The sequence below is a fragment of the Rhinopithecus bieti genome, unplaced genomic scaffold (genome assembly GCF_001698545.2).
Source record: "Rhinopithecus bieti isolate Rb0 unplaced genomic scaffold, ASM169854v2 scaffold_9899, whole genome shotgun sequence".
In the NCBI taxonomy this organism is placed as follows: domain Eukaryota; kingdom Metazoa; phylum Chordata; class Mammalia; order Primates; family Cercopithecidae; genus Rhinopithecus; species Rhinopithecus bieti.
In genome coordinates, this window is record NW_016806979.1 from 4,390,863 (window position 1) to 4,404,961 (window position 14,099).

At 47.2% G+C, this 14,099-nt stretch overlaps 1 protein-coding gene across 5 annotated transcripts in view; it reads left to right on the plus strand.

Moving 5' to 3' along the window:
- The window catches only part of CYTH1 (cytohesin 1), a 112,728-nt gene that overhangs the window by 53,986 nt on the left and 44,643 nt on the right, over positions 1-14,099 (plus strand). The window contains exon 1 of one of the 5 annotated variants that reach the window (XM_017879365.1): positions 5,080-5,271. The exons of 3 other annotated variants lie outside the window; for them this stretch is intronic. In XM_017879365.1, coding sequence (XP_017734854.1) covers positions 5,154-5,271 — 118 coding nt within the window. In that variant the 5' untranslated portion in view covers positions 5,080-5,153. Of the gene's footprint in view, positions 1-5,079; positions 5,272-8,876; positions 9,408-14,099 lie in introns of those variants that run through there. One more of the 5 variants, XM_017879369.1, reaches the window with a different exon arrangement.

Genomic DNA, 14,099 nt, shown 5'->3' on the forward strand with positions numbered 1-14,099 from the left:
ACTCACTCTAGTGAGTGCTTACTACTCACTAACAGTGATGCATCCTGTGTCCTCACAACTCTGAGAGGCAGAGACTCTTATTCCCATTATACAAGTGAGGCAACCAAGGCCCAACCTGCTAATTGGTCCGCACAGAGTCATACAACTAGTATGTGGCAGAGTTGGGATTTTTTTTTTTTTTTTTTAAGATGGAGTCTTACTCTGTTGCCAGGCTGGAGTGCAGTGGTGTGATCTTGGTTCACTGCAACCTCTGCCTCCCAGGTTCAAGTGATTCTCCTGCTTCAGCCTCCCGAGTAGCTGGGACTACAGGAACATGCCACCACGTCCGGCTAACTTTTGTGTTTTTAGTAGAGACAGGGTTTCACCATGTTGGCCAGGATGGCCTCTATCTCTTGACCTCATGATCCACCTGCCTCGGCCTCCCAAAGTGCTGGGATTACAGGCGTTAGCCACCATGCCCAGCAGTTATCCCATGTTTTAATGTGTGCCATGCGATTGTGGTAGTCTCTAGTTGGACAAATTGCTTAGGTTGAGGTGTTTGCAGGAAGAGCTGAGGTGCTGTAACTATCAATTCATATCCCCCTAGATATTTCTCACTCCCTTCCTTATGGATTTTGTATTTTGCCGAATCAAAAATGGTTACATCTTTATTTTTGAGCAGGAGCATGTTTGGCATTGTACAGAGCATACATCGTAACAAGAAACCTGTATCACCATCTGCTGTGACAAGTTTTGAAGAGGATTCACTCTGGTTTGAATTTTATAGGCTTTCCTGTTGAGTACACCGGAGATGAATGCTCATGGTATTATACAGAGGATTAGAACTGCCCTTTCTTCTTAATGAAGGTGAATAGAAACAAGAGCTTGGATTCTGCCCCTTTGAAGAAAGCTGACCCTTACCCATTGTCTGAGTCTTTCTGTAGCCTCTCAAGTTCTCTCTTCATTATGGAATATGAAGGCACAGGACTGGCTGTGGGGGGTCAAGACCCAAAGTCTGATTAGACAGGAGGGAATGTGGAAGGCAGCAGGTGGAATTTTCTAAGAAGTCAGTATCGGTGGAGAGAAAAGGCAGGTATCGTAGGTCTTGGGAGGCACAGGTCTGGGCATGAAGAGCCTTTATCAGCCTGCAGTGTGGTCAGCTGAAGGGAGGACAGAGTCAGGGGCCGTAGATGCAGATAGGAGGCAGAGTTGGAGCAGGAGTGGCCCTAGGAAACAGGAGAGATTCCCATTTTCATCCACCCCTCCCTGTGCTTCAGGAGGGTTCGCAGGAATATGTGTGTGGCTGCAGGCTGACAGAACCTGCAAGCAGTTTACTGCTGGTTAAATCAGAGATGGAGGGCTAGACCTTCTGGAAATTTTTAGTAGTATCCATCTATCATTTTTCCCTTGGATTTTGACAGTCCTGCAAAGGCAGCTTTACTGAATTTATAGTGTTCTTGTCTCTGCCTTTCTGTTTTCAGCCCAGCTAAGATTTCCTTTTTAGAAAAGGACTCTTTAAAACTGCCACCATCTTCTCCTGTTTACCTTCTGAAGAACTTCAACTTATGGGGAATTCCTGTGGGTTTTGTGTTACATCTGGAGCCCTTAAGTAATTAACTGGGACAGAGTCACTAACAGTTGTGTAATCACAGACTCTTAAAGCTGTGAGGTGCCTTAGAAGTTATCTAGTCTAGCCCTGGTCAGTTCAGTAAATGAAAGCCATTGCTGTGGCTCCTGGGAAGGACTCTGAAAACTGAGCCCAAATCAGCGAGGATTTTAAGTTTTAACAGCCACTTTTGAGTTACGAGGATCTCATGCCTTCATATATTCCTAGTTACCTTTTTGTTTTTCTCCTGACTGCGCGATGTGTTTGATTCTGTAGACCTAGGTAATACACGAGGGGAAAAATGGAGATAGAAAAGTCAGATTCTGCTGTCCTGTAGATCAACTGGTATGTGAGGACTCGCCCAGACACATTCATTTCTTCCATAAGAAAATAATTTTGTGCCGAGCGCAGTGGCTCACACCTGTAATCCTAGCACTTTGGGAGGCCGAGGCGAGCGGATCACGAGGTCAGGAGATCGAGACCTTCCTGGCTAACATGGTGAAACTCGTCTCTACTAAAAATACAAAAAATAAGCCGGGCGTGGTGGCGGCGCCTGTAGTCCCAGCTACTCGGGGGGCTGAGGCAGAGAATCACTTAAACCCGGGAGGTGGAGCTTGCAGTGAGCCGAGGTCATGCCACTGCAGCCTGGGCGACGGAGCGAGACCCCATCCCAAAAAAAAAAACAAAAAAACAACAAAAAAAGAAAATAATTTTGTAACTTGTATCATGTTCTTCCTTCCTCTACAGAAGAATCATGGAAGCTCAACTTCTGACCTAAAAAAAGATGCAGTGAATTTCTTTTTTTGAGTCAGTAACTGTTTTTTTTTTGAGATGGAGTCTCGCTCTGTCGCTCAGGCTGGAGTGCAGTGGCGCGATCTTGGCTCACTGAAAGCTCCGTCTCCCGGGTTCACGCAATTCTCCTGCCTCAGCCTCCAGAATAGCTGGGACTACAGGCGCCCACTGCCACACCCAGCTAATTTTTTTTTTTTTTTGGGGGGGGATTTTTAGTAGAGACGAGGTTTCACTGTGTTAGCCAGGATGGTCTTGATCTCCTGACCACGTGATCCGCCCGCCTCGGCCTCCCAAAGTGCTGGGATTCCAGGCCTGAGCCACCGCGCCCGGCCTAGTCAGTGACTATTGACGCCTTTCCTTCTGGTGTCTAAAGCCTCTTTCCCTTTGTATTTTCTGTGAAGAGTCAGGATTCTGAGTCACAGAATTCAGATGAGAGACCACAGATGAAATCACAACAGAATGGGTGTAGTTACGACAGGCACCTCATGGGCATTAGAACAGAATCCAAGGATGTTTCTTCTATGATAGAAATATTGGGCCAGTCTGAGCAAAGGGTAAGTGGCTGGGGGCATTTCTGTATTTTCTTTGAACAAAAACTTCAACATCAAATTTTGGGTTAGTTGTGGATCCAGATATACAGATAGGCAGAAAAGGAAGAGTCCAAGCCTCCCCCACTCTCCTTCCACAGTCCTTGCTTTGAAAGGTGATTCCTGCTAGCAGTTTCAGGTACGTCCTTCTCAGAAGCTCCCTGTGTGTTTAGCAAGCATAGGTGTTACTTGTGAGAAGGTGTTCTGTGCTATCCTGTTTCACCAGCAGTGTCTTAGAGATCTTTTCATATTAGCATTTACAAATCACCTCATTCTTTTAAATTACCAAATAGTGCTTAGGTAGTTTAAAATTGTTGGAATTTGGGGCGCATATCCATTCTTAAATGGAATTTAAGAATCAGATTCCTAAGTTTGATTCCAATCAAATCGAAAGGTATGTGCTCTTTATGTTTTGCTCGTGCCAAAGGTTGTACCAGTTTATACTCTCCCAGCAGCACAGGAGACTACCTGTGTAGCCCACTCCCCTGACAGTATTTTGTGTCATCTGGCATTCTGATTCCTGCCAGACTAATGGAAAATGGTATGTTGTTCATGTTTTAATTTGCATTAAACACATAGTGACTGTGAGTATCTTTTTCTGTGTGACCATTTGTATTTCTCTTTTTGTAATCTGCCTTTTATATCCTTTGCTCATTGTATTCATCTTTGTTTTACTGATTTTTATGCTGCTTTCTTTGTGACTTAAAGAAGTTAACCCTAGCCAGGTGTGGTGGCACACGCCTCTAGTCCCAGCTATTCTGGAGGCTGAGATGGGAGTACCGCTTGAGGCCAGGAGTCTGAGGCTGCAGTGAGCTATGATCACACCACTGCACTCCAGCCTGGGTACAGAGCGAGACCTTCTCTCTAAAAATAATAAGTTAATTAATTTTTTAAAAAGATATTAACCCTTTGTCGTATGTTTTGTGAATTTATTGTCCTAGTTGTTACGTTTTGGCTTATGGGATATTATTTTTCACTCAGAAGGTTTTCATGGTCGTGTCGCAAATGAACAGACTCGCCAATATTATGACTGTATTAATTCATGCTCTATTCTAGAATTATTCAGATTTTATTTTACATTAACATCTTTGATTAAGCTAGAATTCATCTCAGCTTGTGGCTAGCTGGCTATTTATTTGCCCAGCACCCTTGACTGAATAATCCTGTTTTCTTTACCGATTCAGAGTGCTGCCTGTGTGTTTCAGTATTGCTTGAGTTTGTTTTCTGGTCTTTTTCTTCTGTTGCAGCTTCAGTTACCGAAGCCTCACGTGCTTTAATCTCTGGTAGCTACACCCTCACATTACCCTTTCTCCCCTTCGTGTTTTTCTGACTGTTCTCATATATATGTTTTCCCATGTGAAGTTTAATATCCTTTTTATTATACTTCTGTAAACATCATGTTGGTAATGTAAATAATTTTTTTTGAGACGGAGTTTCACTGTCGTTGCCCAGGCTGGAGTGCAATGGCACGGTCTTGGCTCACTGCAACCTCTGCGTCCTGGGTTCAAGTGATTCTTCTGCCTCAGCCTCCCAAGTAGCTGGGATTACAGGCATGGGCCACCACACCCGGCTAATTTTGTATTTTTAGTAGAGATGGGGTTTCACCATGTTGGTCAGGCTGGTCTTGAACTCCTGACCTCAGGTGATCTGCCCACCTCGACCTCCCAAAGTGCTGGAATTACAGGCATGAGCCACCACGCCTGGCGTAAATAATACTTTTAAACATCGTGGTATATGTACGAGAACTTTCATTATTGGGGTCTTTCTACCTTTGCTCAGGTCCCCTTTGTTTTCCATGTTTCTTTTTCCTGTCTAGGGAGGCTGGCCCTACTGCAGGAGCCAGCCTGGCTTGGGGAGGATTTACCAGTGTTTGGGGTAAAATAGAGTTTGTCCAGAGAAACCAACTATATCGTGCCACCTAGAGGTGGGCATCCGTTTGTCATGGAGGGAGGCCATAGGACACCTTCATGATATCAGGGACTCACTGCTCTCTTCACGGGTCAGCACCTCTTGAGCTAGTTCTGGAGCAGGTGTGCTGACCTGGATCTCAAAGGTGCAGAGCTTGGCCTGCCTTCTGCTCCTCCTCATTGCTCTCCTTGGCTGCCCCTGCTACAGGTCTCCTCTTTCTTCCTCCTAAAGTTCTGCCCACTGCATGGGCAAGAGATGGGAGACGGTCCAAGAGCAGCCTTATGACAGCAGCCAAGACAGAGAAGAAGCCTGCCCTCCTAGCACACCGAGTTGGCACCGGAAGAATGCACTGGCCAGGAGGCTTGGGTCGGCCGTGCCTGTACCAGCCTCGCCCTGCTGGTAGGTGGAGGCAGGGGGCTAGTACCGCGGGCCTGCCCGTGACTTGGAAGGCTGGTGCCCTCATCAGCTCCTTCTTATACTTCTCCCAAACTTTTGCAAACCCGGACTCTGGGAAACTCTGGTAAGGGTGATGTCTGGAACAGGGAGCCAGTTTGTTTCTATTTGGAGGTGAAGGTAGAAATGACCTCCCTCTCAAGAGATCTTCAAGCCCTTCTCAGAGCAGGAACAGATGCCAGTTTTTGCTTCTTTGAACAAGAATTTTATGCTCTTAGCGTAAATTTAGCGTTTACTAAAGAATAATGAGGCATTTTTAAGTATAGGGAGTGGAATAGAGTTTAAAGAAAAAAATCAAATAACTCCAGGCCTCTGTTTTCATGGGACACAGAAGGAGGGGAGATTGAGAACCCTGACTCGCCTAAAAGCTTTATGCTTATCATGTCTGTGGTGCTTGGAGCCTGTGGCCCAGGTGATTTGGGGTTTGGGGACGCCTCATGGGCAGAGAGGACCTTTGAGCAGCATTGTGAATTCGTGGGTTTGGGATGCTGATGAAACTGTTGAGATTTGAATGTATTCCTCGTGCCTCATTTTCCGCTTTAGAAATAAAGCGATTGGTGCACATTTCCCTTGCACACTTGTCAGAGGGTCACTTTCTGGTTCCAGCTGTCCTTGCACCTGAGACACAGAACTGGAAAGAGGATGGGAAGTCAGTAGCGGTTTAGGGAGTTAGTGCTGGATAAGGATGGCAGTTGAAGCTGTGAGCTGGAGTAGGGTGAGAAAACACTTATTTCTTTGCTACCACTTCTAAATGGAAGTGCTGACCGCGGTGCAGTGAAGACTACTACTGCGAAGCTTCCAGTTCCTTTTCTTTCTCATGGCGCCTAGCTGCCGCTTCTTGCTCTTCCAGAAGAATTTCTTTCTTTATCTCTTGTCCCAACTCAACAGCAGAATAGAATCCAACTGTCTCAGTGTCAAATTCAAAGGCACCACAGTCTGCCTGGAGCTTGCTTTTCCAGACTCTGTCCCTTGTGCCGCCCTTTCCACCTCTGTCTGGACTGCCCTCTCCCAGGCTCTCGCATGGAGCCGTCTTGGACTAACCTGGGCCCTGCTCTTCTCTGACCCCCACTCTGCATAGCACCTTGCAGACAGCATTTATTTGGCATTTACGGGCTGCCCGTTTCTTTTTTCTTTAAAAAGAATAGTAACACATGAGCTCTTTGAGGGCCGAAACCATGTCTTTCCAGCATTGTGTCTTCCACAGTAACTGACAGGGGGCCTCGTTTCCATGCAGTGAACTTTTTAAAAAATTGTTGAATTATGAGTCTGAGAAATTATTTTTTAAAGCGTTCATTTTCTCTGTTGGGATTCCTGAGATTCCTGCTGTGGCCAGTCGTTTCCTGTGATTCTCTCTGATGGCTGTGGTTTCATAAGCTGGATTGTGCAGAGTATATATTGTGGCATCTGTTTTCTTCAGATATGAGGAGGGCCACACTGCAGACTTCTTGGTTGCAGCTTTTTTTGTAACTTCTTTGTCGGCTGACATCCTTTTCTCATGTTGTCTGTGCCTAGAATTAACTGAAAGTGCAGGTTTTTGCCACCTGCAGTCTCTGGCCTAGGTCAAGCTAAAGCCTTTGCCTAGGTTCACACACTGCAGGTAAACCCCGGCTGTGATCCACTCTGTCGGCGTAGTGGAAGCTGGCCGTGTTAAAGGGAGAGCCATAGTGAGCCTGGCACATGATGACTGAGCCTTCTGTAGAGAGTGACGGGTCAGAACTCACCTGCTGGGCTCTTTCAGTCCCCGAAGAGAGTGTGTATATGTGTATGTGTATCTGTGTAAAAACCAGTGATGTCACCTCAAAATAAGACAGCCCTTAGGACTATGAAAAGTGCTATGAGAATATTTACAGTACAAGATATTACTGAAAAGCAAGAGCTTAATTCCACATACATGTGAAATCCCTGGGAAACATGGTGGTAGATAACCAGCGTGGATAGTCCAGGCTGTCTTCTCTGAGTGTGTTTGTGTCATGTAATTTATCACCTGGTTATTTACCAAGTGATAAAAGAAGGTCATCAGGTGATGGTTAATACGTGTGAACTGAGCAGGGAGCATGGCTGGAGGAATCGGAGTTCTCCCTGTAGGAGGTAAGACTCGATGGATGGCAAGGATGAGCTTCTGAACAAGAAGAAAGAAGCAAAGAGACATAACTGAGCACTCTGGTGGATCCAGGGAAAGTGGAGTCTTCCTCAGACCAGGAGGAGAGGTGGGATGGCTTACTAGACAGCGAGCAGGAGGAAGACAGGGGCCCAGGGACGTGTTGCACTGGGACTCTCAATCTACATTTTGTAGAACGGAGAATTTTAGAATTTGTTTTTCATGAACTTAGTATGATTGTTTTAAATGAGTACTACTCTCTTGATGCTAAAAGGAAATTGTCCACACTATGGCTGTTTCTTAAAAGACAGGCTGCAACGCAGAGCCAGGGTATTTGGGTCAGGCCTGGTGGCACTGCCTGGTGATGAGGACGTCTGTCCGCATTCCCCAGCCAGCCCAACCCCCATGGCATGGCAGTGGAGGCAGGGCTTGCGGAGGGGTGGGTGCCTTCCAAGGTGATTTCCTAATGGCAGGAGACTGGAAAGGAGGGAGGGTATGGGAGTGTTTTAGGATTCCCACCCCTCTTCCATTGTTTATCTAGAGCAGTGGTTCTTAACCAGTTCAGTTTTGCCCCACGGGGACATTCAGCAATGCCTGGAGACCTTTTTGGTTGTCACACCTGGTTGTGGGGAAGCAGGATGGGGGTGCTGCTGGCACCTAGTGGGTAGAGGCCAGGGACACAGCTAAGCACCCTGCAATGCACAGGGAAGCCCTGCCACAAAGAGTGACCTGCTTCCTATGCCAGTAATGCCCAGACTGAAGAAGCCCGCTCTAGCACAGTGATTTCCCTTTTACTTTCTCTCCTTGGTTATTTTAGAGTTGTTTAAAAAATACTTCCTCCCTTCTTAGTCAAAAGCTGTATGGCTGTGTGTGGTCTGCAGTAACCTTGTATTCTGTATCACTTAGGGGCCTGGGTCTCTGGAGTTCATGGTTTTGGGACTGGGGTCCCAAATCTACATGTTTAACAAGTGCCCTTGGTGATTCTCATGCCCTCTGAGGTTTGAGAGCTGCTACCCTCAGGCTGTAGCCATATTTCTTGTCACCAGCCATCTTGTATTATCATCCCCAAGTTTCACTTGCCTAATATTCCAACCCGATATTAGGCAAGTGTCCTCAAAGGCGATGCAGCAGCCTCTGGTGAAGAAAGAACCATTGGTGGCTGCAAGTGTACTGGGTAGGAGGCGAGTCCTTCTTGGTAAAAAGGCTGGAGTGTCCCTCGTGGAAGTGGAGGGCATGGGATCCCTGGAGGAAGGGAGCAAAGGATACTCCTCCTGAAGCCCCTCCAGGATGGTGCTGGAGCAGTCTGGTCAGTGCCACTGTGCCTGCTGACCTGATGCGGGGCAGTGGGAAGGACTAGGCTTGTGCCTTTAGGGTGACAGAACATCCACCCCCTAATCCAGTCTCTTGTTTATCCATGCAGTAAGGAGAGGGCATCTGGAGTAAGGCTGGCATTCTTGCAGTGAAAGCAGCATCGGGCTTTTGCTTCTGAGGGAGAGAGGAAAGCAAGTGCAGCCTGTGTGCAAATGCTGGCGGTGCCTCCCCTCCCCCCCGGGAGGCCGGGAATGGGGGATAGTAGGAGGGGCTGGCTGTGACTGCATTCATGGAAATGAGCCTGGAGGAGTGGAGCAGCACACTCTCGGAGCGTCAGCTAGGGCTGCAGCTCTGCGCCTCCATCTCTGCGCTCCGCGCCAGCCTTCCCCACTGGGCCCGGCGTCTTTCCACCTGCAGGGCCGGTGCTCTCAGCTTTTGTTTTCTCTGGAAACCTTCTTCTCTGCCTCTGCTGTGCTCGCGCACACATGCTGTCCTTGCTCCGGCTCTCCCTGCACCTACAGCTGTGGGAGCTCCCGGCAGCCTGGGACTCTGGGGTCGCTGCACGGAGCCACTATGGCCTCTGACGCGGAGAGCTGTGACCTGCCGAGGCTTTGATGTTGCTGCCCAGGGCTGGCCAGGACACTGGGGCCGCAGGAGAGGGGACTCACCGTGGGTAAGAGGCTGGTGGATGGCGTGTGGAGCCCCGTCAGCAGATTCCCCATTATGCGTTGCTGCCTGCCTGCCTCTCCCACCCAGCAGCCAGCAGTAGGAGCTGATGTGTGCGTGGCCGTCTCTCTGCATGTCTGTCCTTTGGGTCTGCATTCTGTGCTCTTCTCTGAGGGTTTTTCCACTACACCTTTGGATAGGTATCCAAGCATTCAGTGTAGTTTCTTCTAGGCCTGAGACTTAGAAACACGCCAGTAGCCAATTTCCTTGGTCCAGCTTCCATTAGGTTTGAAATAGGGGGGCAGAAAGCAGAGGGACAGATTCAGGGTGATCTCCCCTCTATGCCTGCCGCCCATGGAGTTCCTGTTTTACTCATTAAGGACTTGGGAACCTTTCCTGGGCACGAGTAGCCCTCTTCCCATCGATACACATAGAAAAGGAGTTGGAATTGTACATCGCATTTAATGCTAGGGGTCCTTTCCAGCTGTCAGACTGAGGGAGAATATTTCAATGTACAGAAAAATCCAGAGCATTACAAAGGACTAGCAAACAAATAGATTTTAGGCACTGAGGGTAAAGTGAGAGAGAATTGACTTTCAAGCCGCTAAGCCTCTATTTTGGACACGGAAGGGGTGTGGTGGCCCAGCTGTGCAAGCTGACAGTGGTTGCAGCTGGCAGGCACGGGGAGTGGCAGCATCGCCCAGGGAACAGGAGCCTGTCCCCTTGGGAGGACGGGCGAGCAAGCTGATTTGGCTTCTTTGGAGGAAGAGGGAACTCCAGGCTTTCCCTGGGGAGTGAAGGAGCATGCCGCTTGGCTCAAGGAGGCTAGGGGTAGAAAATGGTTCTTCCTTGTGGAGCTCTGCATCCAGTCCCTGGGATCCTTTTGAAACAGCAGTGGAGTGCCAGAAAGAAGCTGCTGGGAAACCCCAGCTATATCAGATGTTGTCACTGTGAGCTTTTAGAAAAGGTTAAGTTTCTTAAAATGGTTGTTTTCTAGTTTTATCTTTTATTGAAAGCGGATGTTAACTTTATTTTCTAAACCAAATTCTTAGGATAAAATTTTGTCACTTAGGTTCTGTTACTACCTTGAAATGCAAACTAAGTCTTTGAGTTCTAGGATTTATTAAATTAAATTTTTTGATAACTTTTTTGGTTTTTGAGATGGAGTTTTGCTTTTGTTGCCCAGGCTGGAGTGCAATGGCGCGATCTCGTCTCACTGTAACCTCTGCCTTCCAGGTTCAAGCGATTCTCCTGCCTCAGCCTCCCAAGTAGCTGGGATAACAGGTGTGTGCCACCACTCCCGGCTAATTTTGTCTTTTTTAAGTAGAGACCGAGTTGAAACATGTTGGTCAGGCTGGTCTCGAACTCCTTACCTCAAGTGATCCACCAGCCTCGGCCTCCCAAAGTGCTGGGATTACAGGTATGAGCCACTGCACCCAGCCAATACCTTCCTTTTATAAGGTAGTTGAGAAGGACATTCTTATTACATAAGTGAGGAAACTGAGGCTGGAAGAGGTCATTGTTTGCTCCAGGTCACAAAGCAATGAGTAAAAGCCCAGGCAGCATCTCCTCTGAACGTGGGGAGCTGTTAGGCGAGATGTCTCCAAGACTGAGAATAGGACTGAATGAGTCTTCCCTAAAAATGCAGAATGTGGTAATAAAAATCTTTTTTATTTTATTTTATTTTTTTTTTGAGATGGAGTCTTGCTCTGTCGCCCAGGCTGGAGTGCAGTGGCATGATCTCGGCTCACTGCAGCCTTCACCTCCCGGGTTCACATCATTCTCCTGCCTCAGCCTCCCAAGTAGCTGGGATTACAGGTGCCGCCACCACGCCTGACTAACTTTTTATATTTTTAGTAGAGACAGGGTTTCACTGTGTTAGTCAGGATGGTCTCGATCTCCTGACCTTGTGATCCACCCGCCTCAGCCTCCCAAAGTGCTGGGATTACAGGCATGAGCCACCACGCCTGGCCTTTAAAAATCTTTAATAGACTTAGTGGGGAAACTGGGTAGTTTTTGCATGAAAGGAATTTAAATTAGAATAGTCTAAATACTCATATCGGCAATTTGCTGGAAGGCACCTCTGCCTTTATGTTGAATACATTTCTGCTAGCTTCTTGATAATTTAACTTTTTTTGGTCCTGGGTAGCGTGTATAAATTTTATTTTTATTTATTTTTTTTGAGACGGAGTTTTGCTCTGTCGCCCGAGCTGGAGTTCAGTGGCGCGATCTCGGCTCACTGCAGCCTCCACCTCCCAAAGTCAAGCGATTTTCCTGCCCCAGCCTCCCGAGTAGCTGGAACTACAGGTGCATGCCACCATGCTGGCTAATTTTTGTATTTTTAGTAGAGACAGGGTGTCACCGTGTTGGCCAGGCTGGTCTCGAACTCCTGCAGCCTCAAGTGATCCAGCTGCCTTGGCCTCCCACGGTGCTAGGATTCCAGGTGTGAGCCACCACGCCCAGCTGTAAATTCTTTTAAAAATCTCTTAGGCTGCAAGTTGATGGTGAGATGTTTATTTTAAAATGCACTACACAAAAGTCAAATCATAGTTTCTTGGGAAAGGGACTAAGGTAAGCAGACAGGGAAGTTAGAATATTGCTGTGAAATTTTTGTTTATTTTATATTTTTATTTTTTTGAGAGAGGGTCTTACTCCGTCACCCAGGCTGGATGCAGTGGTGCAATCTGGGCTCACTGCAACCTCCACATTCCAGGGCTTATGCGATCCTTGCACCTCAGCCTCCTAAGTAGCTGGGACTACAAGTGCGTGCCACCATACCTGGCTAACTTTTGTATTTTTTGTAGAGACGGGGTTTTGCCATGTCACCTGGTCTCAAACTCCTGAGCTCAAGCCATGTCCCTCCCTCAGCCTCTCAAAGTGCTGGGGATGGCCAGGCACAATGGCTCACGTCTGTAATTCCAGCACTCTGGGAGGCTGAGGCAGGTTGATCACCTGAGGTCAGGAGTTTGAGACCAGCCTGACCAACATGATGAAACCACGTCTCTACTAAAAATACAAAAATTAGCTGGGTGTGGTGACGGGGACCTATAGTCCCAGCTACTGGGGAGGCTGAGGCAAGAAAATTGTATAAACCTGGGAGGCGGAGGTTGCAGTGAGCTGAGATCATGCCAGTGCACTCCAGCCTGGATGACAGAGCAAGACTCCATCTCAAAAAAAAAAAAAAAAAAATCAAACTGCTAGGGGTATTATAGGCATGAGCCACCATGCCAGGCCTTTATTTTTGATGGTGGTAAAATACATATAACAAAAAATGTACCATCTTCAGCATGTTAAGTTCAGTAGTACATTCATACGTTCACATTATTGTGCAACCCAATCTCTAGAACTTTATCATCATGCAAAACTGGAACCCAGCCTTAAACCCTCACTCTCCCATTCCCCTTCTCCCCAGCCCCTGGCAGTATCCATCCCACTGTCTGTCTCTATGGTAGTTTGACTACTCCAGGGGGCCTCTTATCAGTGGAATCCTTCAGTATTTGCCCTTTTGTGACTGGCTTAATGTCCTCCAGGTTCATCCATGTTGTAGCATACATTAGAATTTCCTTCCTTTTTAAGGTACTAAGTTTGAAAAGTGTTTCTGTGTTTCTGACTCAGTGGGTGGGAAACTTAATTGGTTTCCCAAAGTAGATAGACTGTGTGAAGGTGTGAACTCTTCAGTGTATTATTGGCAGAAAGTGTCACCTGGGCCTCCTGCTCTAGTCACTCCCCTTTGCTGCATCCATCTTTCTTCATCCCCTGATTCTAACAGTTATCCTGAGGACTGTCTCAAAATTTCAGGCTTCCAGTAAAACCCTAGTATCATTACAGCTGTTACATCCCTCTTCTGTTACATTTTACCTGAAAGATACACTGAATTTTGGTTGCATTCTTATCCCTACTTTAAAGATCTGACCCCACGTATTTGTAATGTCAGCATGGAGGTTTGTGAAAGTGGAAAATTGCTTTTCTCAGTGAGGGGAAAAAAATTCCCCTAAACCAACCCTTTCTCCACTTGTAGTAATGATCTGTAAGAACTTTATCTTTGACTGCTCGACTGTTGTTTTTCTTGTTTGCTGCCTTACCTGCAGTTGTTAGCCATGCCTCACAGCACTGCCTTCTTACCCTATAGTTTTTAACTTACCAGATTTTGTATTATTGTGGGTTATTTGTGTGTCCCCATGTGATATAAAAGCTGTAGTTATTTTAAACAGTATCCTGCTCTGGAAGCAACCTCTTAGCTTGCCGTTTGCTTGGAGGCACAGATAGCCGAAGTAACTTGCCCAGGGTCATCCACCTGGTGAGTGTGGCCCCAAGCTAGGTTTAGGACCCAAGGCCACTACCCATAGAGTGGCAGTCCGCAGATCCGTCCCAGAAGTTGGGTGAGGCACCCATGCTGTGAATTCCTACAGCCTTGTGCATGAGCCCTCGTTAACACGCACACCTGAAGTCATCACCTTCTCAGTGGATGCTTCCAGGGACTACTGCTCCTGCCGGAAGGCACCAGATCTGTCTCTTCAGTGTTGTGCCCCCGCTGCCTTCCACCTAGTAGGCAAGCAGTAAGTGTAGGCTGAATGAGTCAAGGATGACATTGTTAGAAAGAAGCGAAAGAGGAAGATTAATTGGGTATACAGATAAAAGAAAGACATTTAGCATTTGTTGGGCACCAACTTGTGGTCGCTGTTTTATCTTTTCCATCACG